Below are 26,538 nucleotides of genomic sequence, written 5' to 3'. Positions count from 1 at the left end.
TGCAATCAAAACATATTTTTTTATACAATATGGCTTTTCGTGATAATCAATTAGTCAAGTGTCAAACTGTTAACCTACAATTGTACAGTAGTGAGCTGTATTATTTATTAAAACATTATAAACGTGTCAATTAAAAGAAAAGACACACCGAATATATCTCGGATTGAACTTACGTTTTAACTTGGATAAACAAATTTAAATCCCGGAGTAAGAAATTCACATCGTGATTTCGAAATCCTGGGTTCCCTGTTGTGAACCCCTAAACAAATGACCTTGATAATGAAAAACACCTGGATGACAACAATCAATGGATATTGTACACTGTACGACAGCGTTTCGAAAGTGATGAAATTACGTTTGATAATATTCTGGCTTTTTAATCGGCGATTCCAACATTTCAAATTATTGATCATGGGAGTAAATCGAAACTCTCGTCTTCTAATCCAAACAACGTGAGCATTATGATGCAAATGCAAACAATGAAAAACGAAGTGAAAGTATTTTATTTTAGCAGATATAATTTACAATCAAAGAGAACTTTTTCATACAAAATGTCGGACGTCACAAGTCATTACCTTCCAGTCAAAACGGAAACCTGAATAAACCGGCTCACTGTCCAAACCGGCCCTTTTTCATAGTCCCGTAGCCGACCGGTTTATACAGGTTTTATTGTAATATCATGAATTCTACTAAATTCTCTGCTATTTGGAATCAGAAACAGTCATTTTTTAAGTTCCAATGTCAAAAGATATATATTTCCACAACTGTACATTTCTATAACATTAAAGCAAGTTATTCAAATAAGAAATAATATTTGCATCCTATTAGGTAAAATAAATAGTTTGATTATCATACATGGATTTCTGATTGTAAATTGTTTAAGACCAGCCAAAGTCTTAAAATAGAAATTAAAAGAAAATAACATATTAAACCTAACATAACATAACATAAATATGATGAATTAATAAAGTAATCATAAAAGGATTTCTATTTTCTTTTGTCATGGAGATGTAAAGGCAAGTTTTATGTTATAACTCTGAAATGTCCATATAAAAAAAATTGGACAACTACACTATAACTGAAACTATATTCTTAAAAAAGAAAACAAATCATAACACTTTACTGTTTTCCCCTGGTTTTAAACACATTTGAACAAAAAAATTAACAGCCAACTTGGTTGTAGATCAAATTAACTTATAAAAAACACAACATACAACCATTTACCATAAATGCCCATCCTATTGCTACAAAAAATACTTTTCATCCTTTTACCTTCAAAATAAATCTTTGCTTACATTTCATTTTCTTTTCATTGAACACAGACTTGTAATGGCACATAAAACACATAATATACTATGGTTTGGATTCTTACTTTTACAACAATTGTCCTTCTTTATAGAGGGGTTTCTCAACACTTGGTTCAATATTATTACAGTGACTTATTTTCTTTTAAGTTATCAAACCACTTATTTATAGCCCCATTGCTTTGTATGTTAGATTCTGTACTTTCAAGCATTATTAGCTACTTGTTTTAAGTTTAAATAAAGTGGCAATATTTTGGCTGAAAATAATCAACATTCCTTTAATTGCATATTAAAGACTACTGGTTCCCAGAAGTTAGATACTACTAAAGGAGGTACTTCTGATCTGAACAACAGGGCAAATATGCCCTCCTATTAAAATTGCAAAGTCATTTTTAATATTTAAAAAAGAATCTAAAAATTGGAATTCACATTTTTTTAAATATTAATAAATTGATTTGTCTTTATTATTTGACTTTTGTGGACTACTACTATGGCACAAAACAATAACAACATTAAATTCTGATTGCGGTAGTTTAAAGGTCCAAAAAGTAAAATGATGAAATTTTAAAATGAATGCTTGTATGAAGGGGTGATAACTCTTTGAAGTGACAGAATGAATCATTTACAATAATAATGGATTATCTTACTTGATTGATAATAAAATCTGGATAAAATTGATAATACCTTTAACAAATGCATTAATTTTTCAAAATGGCATCAATTCAAATTTACCAAATCTCAATTTGATTAAAGCTTTCAGTTTTGATTTTGCACAGTTATAATGCTATATTCTTTGTGTAATGAATAAAAAATACTGCCACTCAAATATGCATCACTTCAAATTATCACGATCTCAATTTGATTAAATAAAATTCATTTCTGATTATCATGCTATATTTTGTTGTATATAAATCATAGTACACTAATAATAGCAAAAAGTTTTGATTAATACATTTCATAAGTAAAATACATTTTTTTTTTTTATCAATATGACAATTGAAAAATACATTTCTAATAAAGTTTAATGCATGATGCCGTAACAAAAAATATTTATGGTGTACCATTTCAAAGAATTTCGTTCAAAATCTGTTAAAACTTTGAATTATAATACCTAATGCGATACTAATAAAATGTGCTTTGTGTGGGAACACAAAGCAAGGAGATGTAGACCAAGAACAATATGTTTAACAACCAATCTAAACTCAATAAACAACCCTTTCCAAGTTTTCCAAATTATATGCCTACTATGCCCAATTCATACAATACTATAGCATGGCTACATTTAATCAAGAAAAAAATCATAAGAATCCAATGCTAAAATGATTAAGAGATCTACAAAAATCACCACCTACAATAAAACCATACAGATAATAATTCACTGGAAAATAACTTTTATGACAATTTAAAAATAAATAATTTTTGATTTAAATAATCATAAGGCACTATGGTTAGATAATACAATCTTCATAAAAAGATAAGGCCTTATTCAATATTGTATGACATCTTTCTTATATAATAGTGATAACATCTTTATACATAATCGTGATAACATCTTTCTAACATAATCGTGATACCATCTTTCTTATACAATCGTGATACCATCTTTCTTATATAATCGTGATAACATCTTTCTTATATAATCATGATAACATCTTTCTAACATAATCGTGATAACATCTTCCTTATATAATCTTTCATAACATTTTTCTAATATCTTTTTTATACAATCCTATATCACATCTCTCTTGACTAACTAATGCTGATTGTATATATTTTATTTTTGAAATTGTAAAATGGAATTAAATTATAACAAGTTTAAATAACAATAACATTTACAAACATTAAAAGTTACATACAAATAAAACAATGAAATCACATTTGTAATTCAAGGAGTTGCAGACATGCAAAATTTGCGTAGTTGCAGATATAATGGTTTTTGATCCTTAGCTATTCCAGAATACATTTAAAATTGACTACACTTTGAAAATTTTACTGCTTATACAGGAACAAGCCAGAAATTAAAGGATTATGTAAGTACTGATTTTAAAACATCAAACATTTTTCTAAATTTCAGTATTGTTGTTCAATTCCAAAATTAGAATTTTAATGTCTTAAAGTTTTGTGAAAGTTCTAAGATTAATTTCTTATCAGAATGAGTGTTTCCAATTTTTTTTTATTAATATAAAAACTTTTCTGTCTTGTTCCTAATTAGTTAAAATCAATTAAATAATGCTTATAAAAATTAAATTAAATGCAATATACACTTCACTCTAAAATCACATTTAAATTATGTAACGCATTTCCAAGAGATTTTCATGATTTTAGAAACAACATAACTCAACTACATAGCAACTAGCTTAATGATATTTTGTTACAGATGCTTTTTTAAATATAAAATGATTGGTCAGAACTACAGCACAGCAGACTTGGAATATTCTTCATGGTTCTGATTACTTCTTTACTGTAAAGTTCTTATCGATTGTTATTGTTCTGTTTTTGCTCAAAGAACATGAAATCCTGCAAAAGAAAAAAAAAACACATTATAATTAATACTGGAATTTATGTTAATTTTACAAGGTCTAAATCTTATATTTTTACTATAGTTATACTTAGGACTATTCAATTAAATTTAATGGGGAAGGGGAGGTAGGATATTCTATGTTTAGCATTTAATGGTGTTTTATTGGTGTATTATGTCCATTTCATGTATGGTTGTGGGAAATTCAAGTACCTGCATACCCTTCTCCATTCATTTAAATGGAACAGCCTGATTGATAAGACATCAGTTACATGGAACAGCCTGATTGATAAGACATCAGTTAAATGGAATAGTCTGATTGATAAGACATCAGTTACATGGAATAGTCTGATTGATAAGACATCAGTTACATGGAACAGCCTGATTGATAAGACATCAGTTACATGGAACAGCCTGATTGATAAGACATCAGTCACATGGAACAGCCTGATTGATAAGACATCAGTTACACAAGATTTCAAACAATAATATCCAATAATTTCCTGTTTTTGATTTGAATTTAAAAATAAAAAGTACAGAAAATAATGACAGACAAGATAGATACCTTTAGAGCATTACTAAATTTGAGTAATACATAAAAGATAAAGATTTAAACTGAAAACTGGATGAATTGACAATCCTAATGAATCTTATTATAAGAAATTTCTTAAAGGACTACACAATTAAAATGGCGATAATACTTTTCTTACATATTTTATTTTTAGGATATTCATATGATTTACCCCTTTTTGTATAAAAAATAATTGATGTAATATTAGTTGATTTTAATAGAAATTATAGTTATCATAAAACTAATTTTTTAAAACCATGATATAAAATATCCCAAAGATAATGTACTTTAATTTTGTTCAACAGGCCACTATATTTCTAAGGTAACTTACAATTAGGAAAACTGCTCCTAAAAGTGTAGCTTTGACTTTAACATCCAGATCTTTAGGAACTGTAAATAAATTACATATACATTACTATATGAGATTTTACAAATTATTAAATGTGTGAACAATAAACTTTACACGACTGTTATCCACAGCATGTGTAAATATTTACAGTATAACAAGCTCAAATTGACAGTAATATAAGTTGATTATTTAAAATGTTTTTTTGGTTTAAGCGTGAAGTTAAATTACTTACTATATTGATGAATTACAAAAATATTACCTTTCATTTTAATTTTCCTTTCCTTTGACGGTTTAAAAATTGCTTGTTGTTTGTTTGTGTGTATCATATTTGTTTTTCATTCATTATTTTGTACATAAATTTGGCAGTTAGTTTTCTTGTTTGAATTGTTTTACATTTGACATTAAGGAGCATTTTAAAGCATACTATGCCGCATGAGTTTTGCTACTTTTAATTGTTAAAGGCTGACCTATAGTTGTTGGTTTCTGTGTCATTTGGTTACCTGTGAAGAGTTGTCTCATCGACAATCCTATCAACATCGTCTTTTTTTTTTTTATATTAAAAGTGTTTTCCCTTTATGTCTGATGCATATATGTAAACCATTTTCAACCACTTGGAAATTTTTATCTATAACACAGATTTGATTTTTGGTTGGAGATTTTTCTACAATATCTTTTAGGATATCGGACAAATATCATGTACTACAAATAACATAAAACATTGCTTTCCATGTGCATGATACATGTGTCTTAAACATTGTTTACTATAAAAATTAGACAGGCAAAAAAAACAAATCTTTGAAGAGCCCAAAAACGTCCTAAGCTGTATATGTTTAAATCTTCCAATCTTTTGAAGAGCCCAAAAACATCCTAAGCTGTATATGTTTAAATCTTCCAATCTTTTGAAGAGCCCAAAAAACATCCTAAGCTGTATATGTTTAACTCTTCCAATCTTTTGAAGAGCCCAAAAACATCCTAAGCTGTACATGTTTAACTCTTCCAATCTTTGAAGAGCCCAAAAACGTCCTAAGCTGTATATGTTAAACTCTTCCAGAGATTATCAAAAGAACTAGAACAGGCCAATATAAAAATAAGAAGATGTGATATGATTTCCAATGTGAGCAATGAGTAGGCAACTGTATGACCTTCAACAATGAGTAAAAGTTCACTATTGTAAAAATTTGGACTTTTTTATTTTTTATTTTTCAATTATTATAAACTTAAAAAAGGCCACACTTTTGTTCTTAAATGGCGCTTTTTCAAAATCCTGAAGGGTTACCCTTTTGTGAAACTACTAATTTACAGAACAAGTGTATCATTTATAGCATAGCACTTCAAATTTTTTATAGAAGTTTTAAAACTTACAAGATACTCCAAAGTTGTCAGCGTCTGTAAAGGCCTCTCTCATTAATCCAGTCCACTGTTTACTGATCTTTCCAACCTCATTGGCACCATCTTCTGATGAGATCTACAAAATACAAACTTCAATTAACTGGATTTTGTACAAATTATCTTGACATTAAAACAAAATAATTTAATTTTAGATGTAACACGTCTTCTGATTGGCTGACGTCGTTTTGTTTATCTTATCATAGACTCAATTTTGTCATTGACGTCATCAACGTTTCTTTATGATTTATGCCGGTTTTAAATGATATTTAGAATTAAATTATAAGAAATAACTGTTATACTTTGTCAGTCTATTCCAAATAACATAAAAATGTGGTGCACACTGTTAAAAAACCTGCTACGTGCGTTATTCAGGGTGCACCAAATTTTTTATGTTATTTCTTCATAGACAGAAAAAATATTAGTCATTCTTGAAATAATTTAATTTTGGATGTTACGTGTCTTCTGATTGGCTGAAGTTATTTTGTTTATCAGCTCAGACATAATTTTGTCATGTGACTGTGACTTCATTAATATTTTTCATGATTTACTCAGGTTTAATATGGAATTAGGAATTAGATTATTAAATTAAAGGAATGACTGTTAAGTAAGCAAAATATTTAATTTTTAAAATTTCCATCTCCTTCCACAAAAATTCATCCATTGGAGGATTGATATTTTGCATAATTTATTCTTCATTTTAACATGTTGCGAGTAATTTTCTTGGGATCTTTCATCTTCATAGGTCAAAACAAATTAATTGACCCTTACTACAATCACCCCTTCTCTGCAGAACTGTGTAGTTACAGAAACAGCATGATCTTTGAACATAGTTCCTAAATTTTGGACTGTACTAAAACTATAAAGCCTGAAACTCTTGGTAAACAAAAGATAATAGTCCCTGTAAATTATACTACTTGGACTATCTAATCCAAGGATGAATGATTGACATTATTTACAAAATTTCTGACACTAGGTTTATAGGCCATTCTTATATTTTACTATAAACACTTGGTCCTGAGAAAACATGGCCCAGTATAATACAGACAGGTCCTTTCATTCTGAGAATGGGTTGATGGGCCATACTTACCAGCCTTCATTATAAACATTTGAGTCATTGAGTTTTTGGAAAATTTTAATTGGATTCTATATATTGGCTTTAAGTGAATTTGACAAGCCTGAAAGCAACTTGACAAGCCAATGCCGTATGACTTGTGGCTAAGTGTGAAGACGGACTTACTATAAACTCTTGGTCCTGAGGACAACATGGTCCCTGTATGATACAACATGGTCCTTTCATTCTAAGAATAGGTTCATGGTTAGCATCTCTGATTGTGTAGTTTGGTTCCCAACAACTCTGCCTGTAAAAAGAAAATGGTTAAAAAAAAACTCAATTTTAATTGCAAGCTTAAGCCAATTCAGTATTTGAAGGGTTTTTCTGTTATTAAACAAACAAGCCAAAACAAAACAAACAAATACAGATACCTTTCCTTTTAAATAAAATATCATAAATTGTTATAAGTAAAATTGGGTGAAAATGAGTTAAGGATGTTTGCTCCTCTATCATGTCTATTTTTTGATTTTTTGCCAGATTTTCGGAATCCTCTGGTTTTATCCATGTATTGACATTAAAAAAAAATTGCCCACTAACCCCTACTTTTCTTTTCATATTTTTATTACATAAAAGTGTAAAAAGCCATATTTCAAAATCTTATAAAATCCTTGTTATTTCTTCATAGTTTTTGAAACAAAAAAGATACTTATGTTAAATGTATGAAAAGTCTAGAGAGAATTATTTTCCGCCAAATTTTCAAAGGCATATATCTCGAAAACAAGCACACGGACCCTCCATTTTTTCCGACTTTTTTAGTTTCTTTACTTATATACTATCAATTCATAAAAGTCTTTTAAAAAGCTTGTTATTTTTAAACTGAGTAGCGAACATCCTTAACAAAAGCTTTTATGTTCTTATTATTGGTTATACATAAAAGCTTGCTCAAAGTTTAGAATATATTCTAAATTGATCATTGAACATATCAAAATAAAGTGTGTGTGAGCACTGATTGCATTCATTTTGAAGTGGCTACTAAAACCAAACATTGCATTGTATTAAGCATTGGTTCAACTATATATAGCTATAAAGGTACGGCCAAAGGTAGACAACTCCAATTTTAATTATTACTTTAACAAGAAGTTAGAACATCTTTGATAAATCTTAAACATTGTTCATGGATATACCTGTACAATGTGGTGCTCAATGCACTATATTGTTTTATTATCTTGGAAGTACATGTAGTGTTAAAGTTTGAAAAATTATTAGCTACAAAGCCAGCTCATGACGATTTTGAGTTCATGAATGCAATCTTTGACCCTATTAAACAAGAAAAAACTTCTCTTCCATTTGTATGGATTAAGCAATTTTTTCTTTTTAAATTTTTAAATGGTTAGAAAAAGTCCATGTCTCACAATTAGGTACATAAGAAATGTTTAGATAAAAAACAAGAGGCTCTCAAGAGCCTGAATCGCTCACCTTAATTCTTTTGGTTAAATCTCTCATCAATGATTATTTTGGCTTTTCAATTTATTTAAATGTTTTTTGGAATCGTCCTATTTTCTTCAAAGGCCAAAAAAAATAATCATTTTCTCCTATGTTCTATTTTAGCCATAGGAGCTATGTTTCTTGACATACAAGGAAATAAAATATAAAATTTATACTAGATACTCTGAAACTCATTTAGCCTAAGTTTGGCTGAAATTGATACAGCAGTTTCAAAGGAGAAGATTTTTTAAAGTAAGTCAACATGATGAACAAATTGTGAAAAAAAGTCTTTAAAGGGCAATAACTCCGGGGTCAATTGACAATTTTGGTCAAGTGACTTAATTGAAGATCTTACTTTGCTGAACATTATTGCTGTTTACAGTTTATTTCTATCTATAATGATATTCAAGATAATAAACAAAAACAGCAAAATTTCCTTAAAATTATCAATTCAGGACCTGATAAACACTATCATCCCTGTCAGATTTGCTCTAAATGCTTTGGTTTTTGAGTTATAAGCCAAAAACTGCATTTGACCCCTATGTTTTATTTTTAGCAATGGCGACCATGTTTGTTGATAGATCACAACTTCAGATACAATTTACAAACTAGATACCCTAAGGAACATTCAATTAAAGTTTGGAAGTATTTGGCCCAGTAGTTTCAGAGAAGAAGATTTTTGTAAAAAATTACTAAGATTTACGAAAAATGGTTAAAAATTGACTATAAAGGGCAATAACTCCTAAAGGGGTCAACTGACCATTTCCGTCATGTTGACTTATTTGTAAATCTTACTTTGCTGAACATTATTCCTGTTTACAGTTTATCTCTATCTATAATAATATTCAAGATAATAACCAAAAACGGCAAAATTTCCTTAAAATTACCAATTCAGGGGCAGCAACCCAACAACAGGTTGTCTGATTCATCTGAAAATTTCAGGGCAGATAGATCTTGACCTGATAAACAATATTACACCATGTCAGATTTGCTCTAAATGCTTTGGTTTTTGAGTTATAAGCCAAAAACTGCATTTGACCCCTATGTTCTATTTTTAGCAATGGCGACCATGTTTGTTGATAGATCATAACTTCGGATACAATTTACAAACTAGATACCCTAAGGAACATTCAATTAAAGTTTGGAAGTATTTGGCCCAGTAGTTTCAGAGGAGAAGATTTTTGTAAAAGATTACTAAGATTTACGAAAAATGGTTAAAAATTGACTATAAAGGGCAATAACTCCTAAAGGAGTCAACTGACCATTTCCGTCATGTTGACTTATTTGTAGATCTTACTTTGCTGAACATTATTTCTGTTTACAGTTTATCTCTATCTATAATAATATTCAAGATAATAACCAAAAACAGCAAAATTTCCTTAAAATTACCAATTCAGGGGCAGCAACCCAACAACAGGTTGTCTGATTCATCTGAAAATTTCAGGGCAGATAGATCTTGACCTGATAAACACTATCATCCCATGTCAGATTTGCTCTAAATGCTTTGGATTTTGAGTTATAAGCCAAAAACTGCATTTGACCCCTATGTTCTATTTTTAGCAATGGCGACCATGTTTGTTGATAGATCATAACTTCGGATACAATTTACAAACTAGATACCCTAAGGAACATTCAATTAAAGTTTGGAAGTATTTGGCCCAGTAGTTTCAGAGGAGAAGATTTTTGTAAAAGATTACTAAGATTTACGAAAAATGGTTAAAAATTGACTATAAAGGGCAATAACTCCTAAAGGGGTCAACTGACCATTTCCGTCATGTTGACTTATTTGTAAATCTTACTTTGCTGAACATTATTCCTGTTTACAGTTTATCTCTATCTATAATAATATTCAAGATAATAACCAAAAACAGCAAAATTTCCTTAAAATTATCTATTCAGGGGCAGCAACCCAACAACGGGTTGTCTGATTCATCTGAAAATTTCAGGGCAGATAGATCTTGACCTGATAAACAATATTACACCATGTCAGATTTGCTCTAAATGCTTTGGTTTTTGAGTTATAAGCCAAAAACTGCATTTGACCCCTATGTTCTATTTTTAGCAATGGCGACCATGTTTGTTGATAGATCAAAACTTCGGATACAATTTATAAATTAGATACCCTAAGGAACATTCAGTTAAAGTTTGAAAGTATTTGGCCCTGTAGTTTCAGAGGAGAAGATTCTTGAAATAGTTTACGACGACAGACGACGACAGACAACGGACGACGACGGACGCCAAGTGATGGCATAAGCTCACTTGTCCCTTCGGGACAGGTGAGCTAAAAATGGAAACTGCATGTTCTGTTAAATATCAATGAAACCTATTTTTTGGTTTAGTAGGAATTGTAAATATAATGTGGTGTTGAAAAGTGAAAAAAAACACAAATGAGGAGACACAATCATCTACATACTACATACATATAACATATATTCTATAAGCAGGTGTATAATAATTGGTTGGACAGTAAATACTTGTTAAATATAGGATAAGTAATATACACAAACAAAAGGATAATAGATCCCAAAGCAGACTGTTGCTGTTATATTTGGTATTATTTTCAAAATATAAGATAAAGTAAGCTGTACAGTCCTATTTCTAGGCTGTGTCATGTAAATTTACTGTGCATCAGAATTTATCTGAATTCATCTACTTTCAACCCATTTACGATCTAAACTTACTCTTGTCTGACATAACCCACAACTTGTCCAGGTGGCGCCTCTATCGATATTTCATGTGCAATAGAATCAGAGCTAGCACACCAGCAACATCCTGCACAACATTTAAATTCTCGTTTTACCTGGATCAATTCCTAAAAATACTTTCTATAATAAGCATTCATGCAAATTTAAGCAGTGCAGTAGAATTTATATATTTCCCCATAAAGAAATGAATTTTCTGCCAAGACTTAAAAAGTTCTGTAATTAATGAATAAATCTGATGAAATGCAGTGAATTATGGACTAGATTTAATTCAATTTGTGTAGCATGCCTCACAAAACTATTACAGATTTTAATCTACAATTATAACACTGTATCATTAGCATGATAAGCTACATGTAAATTATTTTAAATATCTTATGGATTTAATTGATTTCATATTATATTTTAATAATTTAATTTTGGATGTAACACAATTTTTGATTGGCTAAGAGATTTTGTGTATTAGCTCATAGACATAATTTTTTCCATATGACCATGACATCATCTTTGTTTATTTCAGAATTCATTCCTTAAAAATGGAATTTATAATTAAATTATAAGGAATGATAATATAAAAAAAATTCTGCCTATTGGAAATAACATAAAAGTTGTGGTGCCCACTGTTAAATAACCCGCTATGATGACTGAAACATTTGTTTGTCACTCAAATACTCATTAATTTTTGATTTAAATAAGCTATGGTAAACACTGTACAGGTAACATAGTACGGAATCAACCTGGTTCCTTCATTGTTTGAGTCCACTTCCAGTTTTAAAAGATGAAACATATTAAAAAGTTTTTTAGTATCTAAATTAAATATTTTTATTTCAACAATTTTGTATATCTTTGTTGATCATTAGACTATGAAGCACACTAAAAACTGTCCAATCAATACAAAACAGAAAGCATTTGAACAATGGCCAAAAATAAACAGATTGTTGTTTGGAAATAAAGAGAAAAATGCAAAAGTTAATTAATTTTGGCTGATGAGACATTTGTTCACATTTATGAAAATCAAAAATGGATACTGTGGATTCGTTATTATTCATTGGATACAAATTTTTCGTAGATTTCGTTGGGTACAAATGAACCACAAAATTAAATGTTTAACGAATAACAAATTTTCTATAGACTTGTAAGGAGATTTTGGTAAAACCACGAAATTAAATATCCAGGAACATGAAAGTTTTCCTTAATCCACGAAAAATAAATAAATCCACAGTATAGCATCAGAAAGTCAAGTGGATTCCATACAATTAGTAAGCAGGGAGAACTAAGAACAAAAAGGTAAAATCCTGTTAAAAAACACAGCATCATTGTTAACTTAAAGCATGCATATATATTTCTAACAGATGCAAGCAAACATATATAAACAATTTTTTTTTTAAATCCAAATATATTAATAAAGGTGATTTATTTCTGGTATGTTTCATTATAATAATTTTCTTCATCTTGGTGCTTTTATTTGTGATATTTTTTTTCGGAATGAAATTACTACATAAACATTAAATAAATTGCTTTATGAGTTTGTAATATAATTTAAAAGCATAATACCTGTCCTAAATTATCTGTAATGTGTATTGTAAAACCTCTCTGTGGCCCACAACACTGTCTCATACACATATCAGACTCTATAATAAAAATATAACAAAATTATCTCCCTTTTATCGGTTATGTGTATTGAAAAACATTTATTTGGACAAAAACACTGTCTCATACACATCAGACTTTGTCATGAAAAATTTATCAAAATTATCTAATTTTATATAGTATCATCTTATATAATCAATGTAAAAATGTGGTATGGAACCTTGTAGTACAAATTCCTATAGATCAATACGCTAATTAATACACAACTTAATTGATGGAAACTAGAAAATGCTTGTTTTTCCCCCTTTTTCCTGACTTTTTGCGGAAATTACCCCAAAACTCAATCAAAGCCTTCCCTTTGAGATAAGAAACCTTGTTGTACAATATCAGAAAGATCCATACACTTACACACAGGTGATTGTCAGGAAACTACAAAACGCTTATTTTGGGCCCCTTATTCATAAACAGTTGGTACCGTAACCCCCAAAATCAATCCCGACATTCCTTTTTTTGGTATTGAACCTTCCGGTATAATTTCATAGGGATCCATTGACTTTTAAAAGTAAAGTTATTGTCCAGAAACTAAATGTGCCTTTGGATGACGTCGACATGACATGATACCATTATATAAATATGAACCCCCCAAAAAAAAATTGAGGTCGTATAATTACAATAGATCAAGATATCACAAACTGGTCAAAACATTTACTAAATTTTATCACCGGTATAAGGAAATAATTCGTAAATATAACTCAACATGCAGACATCTTATACGTTCAGGTATTTCACATCCAAAATTTTATGGAAATATTCTTTATAAAGCACAAAAATGTCAGTATTCTCCTCAGAAACTAACAAAACCTTTAAATAGACTTATTAAAAGGGGATATAGTTACGATACTGTTGTCAGGTCATTAAAGATTGCATATTTTGGCTTAAACATTGATTCACTGATAGGGTCTTTGCATCGGAACTAAACACATTTATTTCTAAAATCAAAGCCTTAAAGGCTGTAAAAGCAATTGCTGCCATGTTAATGTTTGGGGACTTTTATTTTTCATCCACATATATACAAGAATTAAACCTGACATGAGTGTTGTCTAGTTAAAAGTAAGAAGGTTTTAACTTTATATAAATAAAAGACTTTAGCAGAAAGTCATTTTTAATATGTTTTATATTTCACAAGGAGACAACACGTTTACCAGGCTAAAGTTGGGGTCAAATATACATGTGCTGAAACATATAACTCAAAAAGAAATCATCATGGATTATCCCCTGGTAGTGTTTGTAACTTCCTTGGCAATAATTTCCTTTATTGATTTAATTTTAACAATTTTCATTATTAACTTATATTTAACCATTAACACAAATGATTAAGTTAAAACATTTCAACTTTCCAGACGCAAATGTTGGGAAAGAAATAAAATATCTTACAAGACATAAACATGTAAAGAATAAATGTATATTTCAGCTTAATAAAAATATTTTCATAATGTTACTTTGTCATCATTTTTAAAACTAAGTTCCAAACATTATTGCTCAGTTGATATGTGTCCTTCTGATGCGATACGAGCACAGGCACTTGTTTCTATCCATAGGAAGGTCGATTATCCATATAAATAGTTTTATATGGATAGTCGACCTTCCTATGGATAGAAACAAGTGCATGTGGGTACGAGATAACTACAATTCTCATGCAATCCCGAAAAGGGGGGTCATCACAGACAAACATGACATTAAATCGTTATCACTGAACTAGTATATATATTGTATACAGTGGCGGATCCAGAACTTTGCCTAAGGGGGGGCCCGCTGACTGACCTAAGGGGGGGGGGGGGCCGCTCCAGTCATGCTTCACCAGTAATTCCCTATATAATCAACCAAATTTTTCCCACGAAAGGGGGGGCCCGGGCCCCCCAGGCCCCCCCCCCCCTGGATCCGCCTATGGTATAGGGGCCAGCTGAAGGACGCCTCCGGGTGCGGGAATTTTTCGCTGCATTGAAGACCTGTTGGTGACCTTAATTCTGCTGTTGTATGTTTTTCTATGGTCGGGTTGTTGTCTCTTTGACAAATTCCCCATTTCCATTCTCAATTTTATTATACGAACAAGAACAAACAGCTCTACGTTGCTTTGATATTTATCAATTTTCAGGAAACATTGTGAAAAATGATCTTCAATATTTCGAAAACATGTGAAATAAAATTGCTAACACGGTGGACCGTCGAGTGTCAACAAACGTAGTAGACTTGTTCACTGAAAAGACAAGGATAATGGTTTCATCTGACATTTGTTATGCAAACCCAGTTTTGATCATGATATTTAAAAAGACGTACTTTTTTTCAATCTATGTATTAATAAACTAGAAAATTCCAAATTGTAAATATCTCTTCATCTGGACCGACTTGGCATCTACTACGTTTGGACGGGTCCATTTCATTAGTAAGGTGATCGATAAATATTACGGAGTTTTGACAGAAAAGGAAAACGAACTTATTGTTATGTGTTTTCAACAAGGGTTTCGTTCCGCTAAATTATTTGCGCAAATAAAGTTTGTCTATTTTTAGATTACAGGTAATAATTTGACACTACGCATTAACCTGTGTAGTGATTTTGATTTTACGATAAATGTATGAATGAACGATAATTTTATGAATGAACAAGAGCACCTGACCTCTTAAAGAAACACAAATTAAACATAAAAAAACGTATTTATTAGGAGATAATTCAGTTAAATTTTCAATACTAAATCAACAACTGAAATGAATCCATATTTTGTTGAAACATCGTACGAACGGCGGAAAACGGAATCGCATTTATAAAAATGTACTTTTTTTCACTCGGACTTCTATGTTATTTGATAGTCAAACGGTTGACCCTTTAAATACAAAAATACATCTACAAGAACATATTCTGAAACTTCTTAAATCCACTAACTTTTTTTTAAAGTTTCAAGCTATGTATTGCATAAGAAAACATACATAGGTGTTAAAGAATGACTGACCAGGAGCCTGTTTAACAAAATACTATGGCTTGATCTGGGCGGAGTCTCTGATCTGGGTCACAAAGATGGTCATACGCGACGGCATAAAAGCAATTGCTTTAAAAACAGTTGTTGGCATGACACGGGTTATGTTCTTCTCATATATTTTATGATAGTATGATACTAAACCCCTAACGGGAGGAATTGTACCTGATATTCATATGATGAAGACATAATCTTTCAATCAGTTTAATTGAGGTCTGGAGCTGGCATGTCAGTTAACTGCTAGTAGTCTGTTGTTATTTATGTATTATTGTCATTTTATTTATTTTCTTTTGTTACATCTTTTGACATCAGACTCGGACTTCTCTTGAACTGAATTTTAATGTGCGTATTGTTATTCTTTTACTTTTCTACATTGGCTAGAGGTATAGGGGGAGGGTTGAGATCTCATAAACATGTTTAACCCCGCCACAATTTTGCGCCTGTCCCAAGTCAGGAGCCTCTGGCCTTTGTTAGTCTTGTATGATTTTAAATTTTAGTTTCTTGTGTATAATTCGGAGTTTAGTATGACGTCCATTATCACTGTACTATTATGCATATTTTAGGGGCCAGCTGAAGGACATCTACGGGTGCGGGAATTCTCGCTACATTGAAGACCCATTGGTTGCCTTCGGCTGTTGTTTGCTCTATGGTCGGGTGGTTGTCGCTTTGACATATATTACCATTTCCTTTCTCAATTTTATTTATTGGAAAGACAATCTTGATTTACTGTCAATTCAATATTTTTTTTTGGTGAATTGAAGAAGAATTTTCACCATATATCCTTGAACTAATGCACTGAAATAGTTAATACAGAGGCATATCCTTGAGCAAAAAAAATAAATACACACAGACAGAAACTTATGTTCAATCCCTCTCTTTAATATATATATACATGTACTATGGATTTTGATTTATTCTATGACCATCATAGTACTAACCTTCTGCTGCAAAGTAAATCTGTTGTCCCATACTATTCAATACTTTGTATTTATTGGAGGTTTCCCAGCCTGTGATTACTGTAATAAATAAAGAATAGAAATGTGATAAAGGGGTGTGATTAAAGGTGTGCATAAAAGTTGAGCTATACCGATTAACAGCAGGCTATTTTTCAAATATTCAAAACTACTGTAGTTACTACTACATGTAAATATATGATAATCGATGATATTATTCTAAACGGTATGTTGCTTGTTTTTATCTATTGTTACTAGTCAGTACATATTCATAATTGTATATTGGACTGGAAGAGTGGGTAGTTTTATAGAAGGTTTTACTTTGATGTCTTAAATATTACATCTATTGTATCATAATTTTTTTTAAACATATTGCAATTCCATTTGAACATTTGAAGAGGTTTTTTTTTGTCATTGGGGAAAAACACATGTGCATTAACATGGCTTAACAATATTGTTCATATTTACAGTTAAAATGAACTTTGCTGTTCTTTTAAAATCTGTTTAGTTCAGAATAAATAAACTAATGTGTGTCACTTCTGGTGAAATGGCAGTTTACAGACTTTTTTCCCAATTATTTATTTCCCTAAGTGTAAAATCCATATTCATTTTAAATGATCATTGTTATTAATAATTTATAACATTAAATACCTTTTTATAACACTAAAAAATGCCAACATTGGTCTCACATGGAGAGTTGTATCATTGGCAATCATACTACATCTCTTTATTTTCATGCTTCTCTTTTTAACAAGATTGATCACCAATAGTTTTCACAAAAAACAAGAGGCTCTCAAGAGCCTGAATCGCTCACCTTAATTTTTTTGGTTAAATCTCTCATCAATGATTATTTTGGCTTTTCAATTTATTTATTTAAAATGTTCTTTGAATCGTCCTATTTTCTTCAAAAGCAAAAAAAAAATCATTTTCTCCTTTGTACTATTTTAGCCATAGGAGCTATGTTTCTTGACATACAAGGAAATGAAATATAAAATTTATACTAGATACTCTCAAACTCATTTAGCCTAAGTTTGGCTGAAATTGATACAGCAGTTTCAAAGGAGAAGATTTTTTAAAGTAAGTCAACATGATGAACAAATTGTGAAAAAAGTCTTTAAAGGGCAATAACTCCTTAAGGGGTCAATTGACAATTTTGGTCAAATTGACTTATTTGTAGATCTTACTTTGCGTAACATTTTTGCTATTAACAGTTTATCTGTATCTATAATAGTATTCAAGATAATAACCAAAAACTGCAAAATTTCTTTAAAATCATCAATTCAGGGGCATTATACCTGAAAAACCAGTTATCCAATTCGGCTGAAAATTTCAGGACAGGTAGACCTTGACCTAATAAATACTTTAACATCTTGTCTTATTTGCTCTAAATGCTGAAGTTTTTAAGATATAAGCCAAAAACTGCATTTTACCCTGTGATCTATTTTTAGCCATGACGGCCATGTTTTTTGACGAAATAAAAAATAAAGCACAAACTTTATTTTATACACCCTACTGATTATTCAGTTGAAGTTTGGGTGAATTTAGTTGAGTAGTTTTAGAGGAGAAGATTTTTTAAAGTTAGCAAATATGATGAACAAATTGTGAAAAATTGTCATTAAAGGACAATAACCCCTTAAGGGGTCAATTGGCAATTTTGGTCATATTAACTTATTTGTAGATCTTACTTTGCTGATCATTTTTGCTGTTTACAGTTTATCTTTATCTATAATAATATTCAAGATAATGACCAAAAACTGCAAAATTTCCTTAAAATTACCAATAAAGTGGCAGCAACCCAACAATTGGTTGTTTGATTCATCTGAAAATTTCAGGGCTGATAGGTATTGACCTAATGAACATTTTTATCCTGTCAGATTTGCTCTAAATGCTTTCGTTTTTGAGATATAAGCCAAAAACTGCATTTGACCCCTATGTTCTATTTTAAGTAACGACGGCCATGTTTTTTGACGGATCAAAAATCAAAGCACACACTTTGTGCAGGATAATCTGAGAAACAATCATTCTAAGTTTTAACCAAATCCATTCAGTAGTTTCAGAGGAGAAGATTTTTTAAAGTTAGCAAATATGATGAACAAAAGGTGAAAAATTGTCATTAAAGGACAATAACCCCTTAAGGGGTCAATTGACAATTTTGGTCATATTAACTTATTTGTAGATCTTACTTTGCTGAACATTTTTGCTGTTTACAGTTTATCTTTATCTATAATAATATTCAAGATAATGACCAAAAACTGCAAAATTTCCTTAAAATTACCAAATAAGTGGCAGCAACCCAACAATGGTTTGTTTGATTCATCTGAAAATTTCAGGGCTGATAGATCTTGACCTAATGAAAATTGTTACTCCGTGTCAGATTTGCTCTAAATGCTTTCGTTTTTGAGATATAAGCCAAAAACTGCATTAGACCCCTATGTTCTATTTTAAGTAACGGCGGCCATGTTTTTTGACGGATCAAAAATCGAAGCGCACATTTTGTGCAGGATATACTTAGGAACAACCATGCTAAGTTTCATTCAAATCCATTCAGTAGTTTCAGAGGAGAAGATGTTTGAAAAATTGTTAACGACGACAGATGGCGACGTCGACGACGACGACGGACGCCAAGTGATGAGAAAAGCTCACATGGCCTTTTAGGCCAGGTGAGCTAAAAATTGACAGTATTATAATACTTAACTTACATTCCATAAGTTCAACCTGTTGTTTGACCAGCATCTGATCTAATGTGGTCAGATATTCTAAACCTGGAGGACATCCGGGAATGGCATCAGGTCTGGCTGCCCACTGCTGCTGAGGTGCCATACCTACAATACATTAAAGCATTTATTTATAAAAGCATTCAAGCACTCTCTTTTGCATAGAACCTGTATAATTAGCTACCATGTTGAAACTATAATACACCATACTTTTCTTATATTTATGTTTAAAATACATGCTCCACATTTGTGAATACCCATTGAATGATTTATGGATTTACCTCTCACTGTTAATAGGATTATCAGTCACAACAATAACACACTCAAATTGTTTGATCATGATTAGTTAGGGGAGAAAATAAATAAAAATAAAAAACCATCAGGCAAAATCACTGACCAAACCATCCTATTTTGAAGTTATTCTGATCCTAATTTACAAATGGTAAGTATTTTGTTTCGTTGTGTCTGGTTATTCTAGAAATATCAAGATAATGTTTGATAAGACTGATATCAAATTACAGAGCTAGCTCCCTTTAATTGTTAATTTCTAGTGCATTTCAACCAAATTATATTTTGAAATACCATAGTAAGAAAAGGAAACAAAATATGCCATTTTTTTCACCCTTATACATTATTAACTTGAATCAATGAAAACTTTGGCAGGTTTTGTTTGCCATGTTTTCGTCATTGTCTGATTCTTAGGCAGATTGGCACCTAAGGATGTTTTAACATTGGCACATTTTTAAAAACAATGCGGGCAATATTTCTTAATGGCACTACATGGATAAAACCAGAGGATTCCTAATATCTGGCAAAAAAATCAAAAACAAGAGGATCCTTAAATGTTCTTGTATAAGGCAAATAAAAGAATAATATCAAAGTATGTTTACATTTTGAAATAAATGCACTGCAAATACACTGGAAGGTAGAATTTCAAACCTTAAATGGTGGAATTAATGTCTAGAATTTTTAAACAATATCCATTAAAATGAACGTTAATCTTAGAAAATCTAATCCTACAAGGCTTTATAAATTGTGTCTAGTTAAGTAGAATGTAAAAGGAAAATCCAATTATTTTAAGTCTACTTAGACAATTGATCAGCATGATGTTTTAACATCGATGTAAAGAATAAATTGTCAATCTATATTTCCAAACTTTTAACTATATATATAACACAATTTTGAAAATGCTGGTCTCCTTTAACATTTTGACACATACAATGTATATATAGTCTTGTTTAATCTTACCTGGAGGTGGTCCAAAGCCTGGGGCATATCCTTGAGGAGGAGCTCCATATCCTTGTTGAGGTGCTCCGTATCCCTGTGGTGGTGCTCCATATCCCTGAGGTGGTGCTCCGTATCCTTGCTGTGGAGGTGCTCCATAACCTGGCTGTGCATATCCAGGTGGAGGGGCTCCGGGCTGCACTTGTTGCATTCCATATCCTTGTGGCTGTCCTGTAAAAATAATATGTACAAGTCTGATCTACATGTACGTTAAAGCAATAATTTAATGAAATTGTTTTGTAAAAAACAAATATTTGTGCAATGCATATATATTATTATCAAGTATTACTTTATCTCATACATATCTGTAAATTAAATAAAATATCCCTTTCCTGTGGTTTCTGTGTTCTGCTTAGGTAATTGGGTAGACATTTCTGATATAAATGATATTAAAATGTTTAAGCAGATCTACATGTACATGTATATAACTAGTACTTGTCACACAAGTAGCCCATATTTCTTCATGGTTTACATGAACAGGTCACCCTTATCAGACATGCTAGACACATCAATATTGACAATATAATGTACTTTTGAATAACTGTTAAGTTATTTAATATACTTCACCAGATAACAAATTCTATACAATCAACCAATTCATAATCAAAATATTGATTGTAAATAAAATGCAATGTACAAAATGTAAAAAGTTAAAATGTAAACATGCTTAAAGTACTAGCCTGCGTTAGTGCATTTCCCTCATTCACTTATATGATTAGTATTTTATTTGTAGATTTTATTAAGCTTGATGTTAAATGCAGGCTATACCAAGAAGTGATACATGATTAAAATATTAATATCCCCCTCTAAACATGGTTTACATGTTACGTATATTCCAAGACTTACACTATGACATACTTTGAGTTCAGAAGTTATTGTTATATATAAGTGTGACTGATCATGACTGACAAATCAAACTTTGCCATTTTCCTCCTAGTCTGATAGCGAATTTTCTTTAACCTGATGTTAACCATAAGTGTGATTTATAAGTAAATTAATATCACTTGGGACACTTACATGTACATAGTTGCTTTTTACAATTAATTCTGTGAAGCACATTTATGAAACTACAATTGTTTAATGGTTTGATTATCACATATGTTAAGGAAGTTGAATCATGAAGACCCTTATATAATTAGTAGTCTTATGCTTTTCAGTTTTTGTATTGAGTAATATTTCATCCCTATGTTTTCTAGTATCAAACATTTGATCAGTTTCTCAATATTATATACATGTACATGTATAGTCCCAAAATAAAAGGGTCCTGAATAAAACAAATTATTTTGATGCAGGGTTTTGAAGCTTAAACTTTATTCTTTATAATACAATATTAGAAATGACCTTTCGCTGTATTAAATAAATAACATGTGGAGAGGACTTTGGCAGGTTTCAGATGCACAATTACGACATGTACATGTACAACATGAAAGATTGAATAAATGAAATTTTGTTTATTGTTTCTAGATTCCTGGCAAGTGCTTGTTGCAATGGTAAATAAATGTATTGTCTTTTATCAAATTACAGAGATAGATATGTAAGACTGTAAGTAACTTGATCAATGATATCAACAAGAATTGAAAATAGTTCAGCTGTCAATAAGATGTGACCAATGACAATTGACAAAGGTAATAAGCAATTAGGAAATCAAATAAATTAACCCTCACTATCTAACTTGGGGTCTGTGAATCACAATAATAAATGCATGCAATAGTTACTAAATTTACATTAAGCATAAAATTGTTAGTAAAAACCAAACTGATTAAACTATGAAAGAAAATCTGTGAGTACTACATCATGTACATTGTAAATACTAACAAATAAAGCAAAGTCAAACAACCAACATAGAAACAGATAATACTAATTAGTAAGAACAGAAAATAATAAAGTGATTAAACCAGAAGGCTGATTATTTATATGGTTAATAAGTTAAAATATAACAGAACTACAAAGACACCCAGTTCACCTATGGATCTTACCATATTGCATCTGCATATTAACTTGATTTGGGTCAGCTATAAATAGTAGCAATTAAAATAAACATAATTATTTGTCACCAGTTTATTGTTTATTATTACAAAATGTATGAAAAGTAGAAATAAATTACAATATTTGACAAAAAATTTGACTGTTTTCTGTAATCATGCAATTTTTAGTTTTATAAAAATTGTTAATTACCATGGATGCCAATCACTGCTTACATCTTACTCGGAAGAAATTGTTCCAAGTATTCTTTATTTTGAATGGCTAACCTTTTACCTGGATACAGGACGCTCATATATATATTTCTTTGTTTGGGGCTTCACAACACATTTGAAATTTATCGTTGAAAGCAAGAGTTGCTATCTCATTTACATCTAGACTAAACTCTTTTCATTTAACATTTTTTGTTAATGGACATCAACTCTGACCTTTTAGAGTTAAATCATATTAATAGGCATAAACAAAGTCAAAGAATTTAAAATGTTCTTAAAATTGAGATAATATATGTTTTACCTGTAGTTGGCTTCTGGTCTGACATGTTGATATTTTCCTAAACCAAAATGAAATACTAAATTAGTAAGAACCTTTGATGTAAAACTGTTCCTGATAAGTTGCAAATTAAAAGATGAAATATTTCAACTAATCATTGATGACTTCTGATTTAAAAGATTTTCACAAAGATGGAATTATGTGTTTATTTACACTAGAATAAAAACAACTGCATTCAACTTTATGTTAGCCATTTATTTAGCTAATTAACTTGGTTTAACTGTTAATGTTGCAAAAATGCAGTTACAAGGCAGCACTCACACCTGCAAATAAGTTGCAAAACTTGTTTCCCAATCCACTATAAATAAATATGTTTAAAAAAAAAACTTAATGAAATTGTCTCTTTATCTGTAGCTCTCAGCTTAGTTCGAATAATTATTTCATCTTGCGTGGCTATTTTAACTTTTTTGTACCAGTTGTAATAAGGCGTCCCCCCAAAAAAATAAAATAGCCTTGAAGAAGTCAAAATTATTTGGACTACTCTAAGCTTAGTCCAAATAATTATGACGTCTGACAAGGCTATTTTAATTTTTTTCTGGGACGCCTTCCTAGAAAAATTAAAATAGCCTTGCCAGACGTCATAATTATTTTGACTACTCTCAGCTTTGCCTTGTAGATAAGCTCAATTTGAGGCAGGCATATCAATGTGCTAAATATATTATAGCCATCTCCTAAATGACATTATCTACATGTGTTTTACCATGCCTAGTTGCAAAACCCTATGACGTAAATTTCTGTCAAAGCCTCTTTGGTCATCTATATGTTCATCCCTATATCTCCTATCACAAGCCATGTGGTTAATTGAAAAGTTATTTTTTCTCGATAATTGTTTGATATTTGTGAAAGCTGCAGTCAGATCTTTGTTAATTCTAATAATGATAATTTATCCTCTGAACACAAACTAACGAATTTATCTTGTTTTTGTTTATATTTAATTTTGTTTATCAGTTTATATGTAGATTATCGTTATACATACGTGTACTTAAACGAAAGACTTGCTTCCCAGAGTGTAAACAAGTACGTGGTCTTGTAAGACAGGCTCAACTTATACACGTGTTATATAAATGCTTTTATTTTGAAATACCCGATGCGTCACATTCACGAGCATTGTGAAAGGATTAAGTTTTTTTTTTTTTAAATGGGGGCGTTATTCGCAAGCAGCAAAAATTTATATAAAAAAGCATGAACAATCCAATTGAAAAAACATCTGGGAAATGTCATGAGCTTGATTGAAATAGTAATTGGCACAGAAATTACCTGATAAAATCAGTCCCACCTCTCCACCTTTTGTTTTATGTAAACTTCCGGTTGGGTTTGTAAACTTCCTGTTTCTTTTCAAACGGACTAGTTTAAAAGAAATAAAACGGTACCGTGATTACACCACGACCAGTATTTACGTTTGCGCCGAATGTAGCGAAATCACACAGAACACAATTATAATCATATTTGGTAAACATTACAATTGATAAGCTTAATTTTTTTATACCCATAGACTCGTTAGGTAGTATCATTTTTTTTTAAATCTTTGAAATACAGGGGCGGATCCAGCCATTTTAAAAAGGGGGGGGGGGGGTTCCTAACCCACAACAAAGGGGGGGGGGGGTTCCAATTACATGTCCCCATTCAAATGCATTGATCGTCCAAAAAAAGGGGGGTTTCAACCCCCGGACCCCCCCCCCCCCTCTGGATCCGCGAATGAAATATGTGTGACCTCATGTTTTACGATTAAATCGTTATATTCTTTTTTTTTGAAGATATCTTAACATTTGCATAGATTATTTTCAAGCGTGTTTTTTGCGCTCATAAGGAAAAAGTGAACTTCGCAAAAATTTGCATGAATTTTATATGGGTTAGTTCATATATTATGATTTAATCATCAAAAGGCCAAACTGATTTTTGCAAAAATAGAAACGTAACGGTATTTGGTAAATGTCTAGCAGAATGTCCAATGCGAATATTGGCGCTTTTCCCAAGTAAACTGTCAGTAGAGACATCATTAATAAAAAAAAAAAAAAGGAGTATTGAATTGCTTGATTGATTTGGTGTTCAACGCCACTTTTAACACTATTGTTTTTAAAGAAAATTCTTTAAACTGTCCACATGAAGAAGTTTACCTGTTGTTAATTACTTGCTGCCAGGAAGAAATTCGCCGAAATATTTCTGTATGCAAACTTGTATTAAACCTAAGCGTGACCATTCTCGTAAAAAAACGGTGATCGCAATGCGCATGGATATGTCATTGAAATAAACTATTATCTAATTACATATGTTATACACGGTCTCTGACTCAATATCCATGCTTCTTTGTTGATTGTTATATATTAGGTGACAATCGGTAAACTACGGCTTCAAAACACAGCAAGTAATAAGCTGTCATATGAGTTTAATCGTGACAGACAGACTTTAAAAAAATGATGATTATACGATATTTTTGCGTAAGAAATGAAAAACTCGTGCACAGAAGACTAATTTTTTTATATTTACATGCATTGGTTTAAGAATTGGATAAACATTATTTTTCACAAGTCACTCATTTCATTTGACTTTAATAAAAAATATCTTAATAAAATAAAAAAAAAATGAATTTACGAGCCATTAAATTAAAACTTGTGAAAAAAAGGTCAAATGATGTACCAAGATCGAGAACCCAAAATTCCGAAAGTTTAAAATACAATTATTACTCAATAACTCGTACAATAAACATGATAAAACGACACACATAAGTAGTATCGTGATTATCAATTTAGAAGTGCCAACTGAATTTTCTTTCAGAAACTTTCAGTTTCTTTGATTTTTTAACTGGCTTTTGGATATTGAACCGTATTATTCCTTTACTTGTTTCATATGGCGCGGAATCAGGGTAATAAATATCGATTTTAGTATATCCTAAAATGATTTCAGTATATATACTAAATTACATTTTAGAAATTGATTTTAGGGTATCCTAAAATGATTTTAGTATATACTAAAATCATTAATAAAATTGAGAATGGAAATGGGGAATGTGTCAAAGAGACAACAACCCGACCAAATAAAAAACAACAACAACAGAGGGTCACCAACAGGTCTTCAA

The 26,538-nt window shown here is 30.7% G+C and overlaps 1 protein-coding gene across 3 annotated transcripts; it reads right to left on the bottom strand.

Annotated features, from left to right (window-relative positions):
* Positions 1 to 3,046: 3,046 nt before the first annotated feature.
* Positions 3,047 to 24,759, bottom strand: LOC143057018 (phospholipid scramblase 2-like). 3 transcript variants are annotated; one of them, XM_076230245.1, is made up of 11 exons: positions 24,723 to 24,759; positions 23,430 to 23,466; positions 20,901 to 21,107; positions 19,638 to 19,760; positions 16,924 to 17,001; positions 12,924 to 13,000; positions 11,349 to 11,479; positions 7,369 to 7,489; positions 6,105 to 6,207; positions 4,725 to 4,783; positions 3,047 to 3,821 (listed from the first exon to the last, which is right to left on the bottom strand). In XM_076230245.1, exons 2-11 carry the CDS (start codon positions 23,452 to 23,454, stop codon positions 3,777 to 3,779), a joined length of 969 nt encoding a protein of 322 aa, XP_076086360.1. In that variant the 5' UTR covers positions 23,455 to 23,466; positions 24,723 to 24,759; the 3' UTR covers positions 3,047 to 3,776. The 3 variants fall into 3 exon arrangements, with proteins under 3 accessions (XP_076086360.1, XP_076086361.1, XP_076086362.1); XM_076230246.1 differs by lacking the exon at positions 24,723 to 24,759 and adding an exon at positions 24,442 to 24,499; XM_076230247.1 differs by lacking the exons at positions 23,430 to 23,466; positions 24,723 to 24,759 and adding an exon at positions 22,913 to 22,948.
* Positions 24,760 to 26,538: the final 1,779 nt, after the last annotated feature.

This window comes from Mytilus galloprovincialis, chromosome 13 (genome assembly GCF_965363235.1).
Source record: "Mytilus galloprovincialis chromosome 13, xbMytGall1.hap1.1, whole genome shotgun sequence".
NCBI classification, from domain to species: domain Eukaryota; kingdom Metazoa; phylum Mollusca; class Bivalvia; order Mytilida; family Mytilidae; genus Mytilus; species Mytilus galloprovincialis.
This window is presented reverse-complemented; position numbering and strand designations above follow the sequence as displayed.

Excerpts from the sequence above, each read along its gene's own strand:
- LOC143057018 (XM_076230245.1), bottom strand. The coding sequence starts at position 23,454 with ATGTCAGACCAGAAGCCAACTACAG. Across the intron at positions 21,108-23,429 it reads AGACCAGAAGCCAACTACAG|GACAGCCACAAGGATATGGA; the intron begins GTAAAACATATA and ends TTATTTTTACAG. Across the intron at positions 7,490-11,348 it reads GTGGGTTATGTCAGACAAGA|GCAGAGTTGTTGGGAACCAA; the intron begins GTAAGTTTAGAT and ends TTCTTTTTACAG.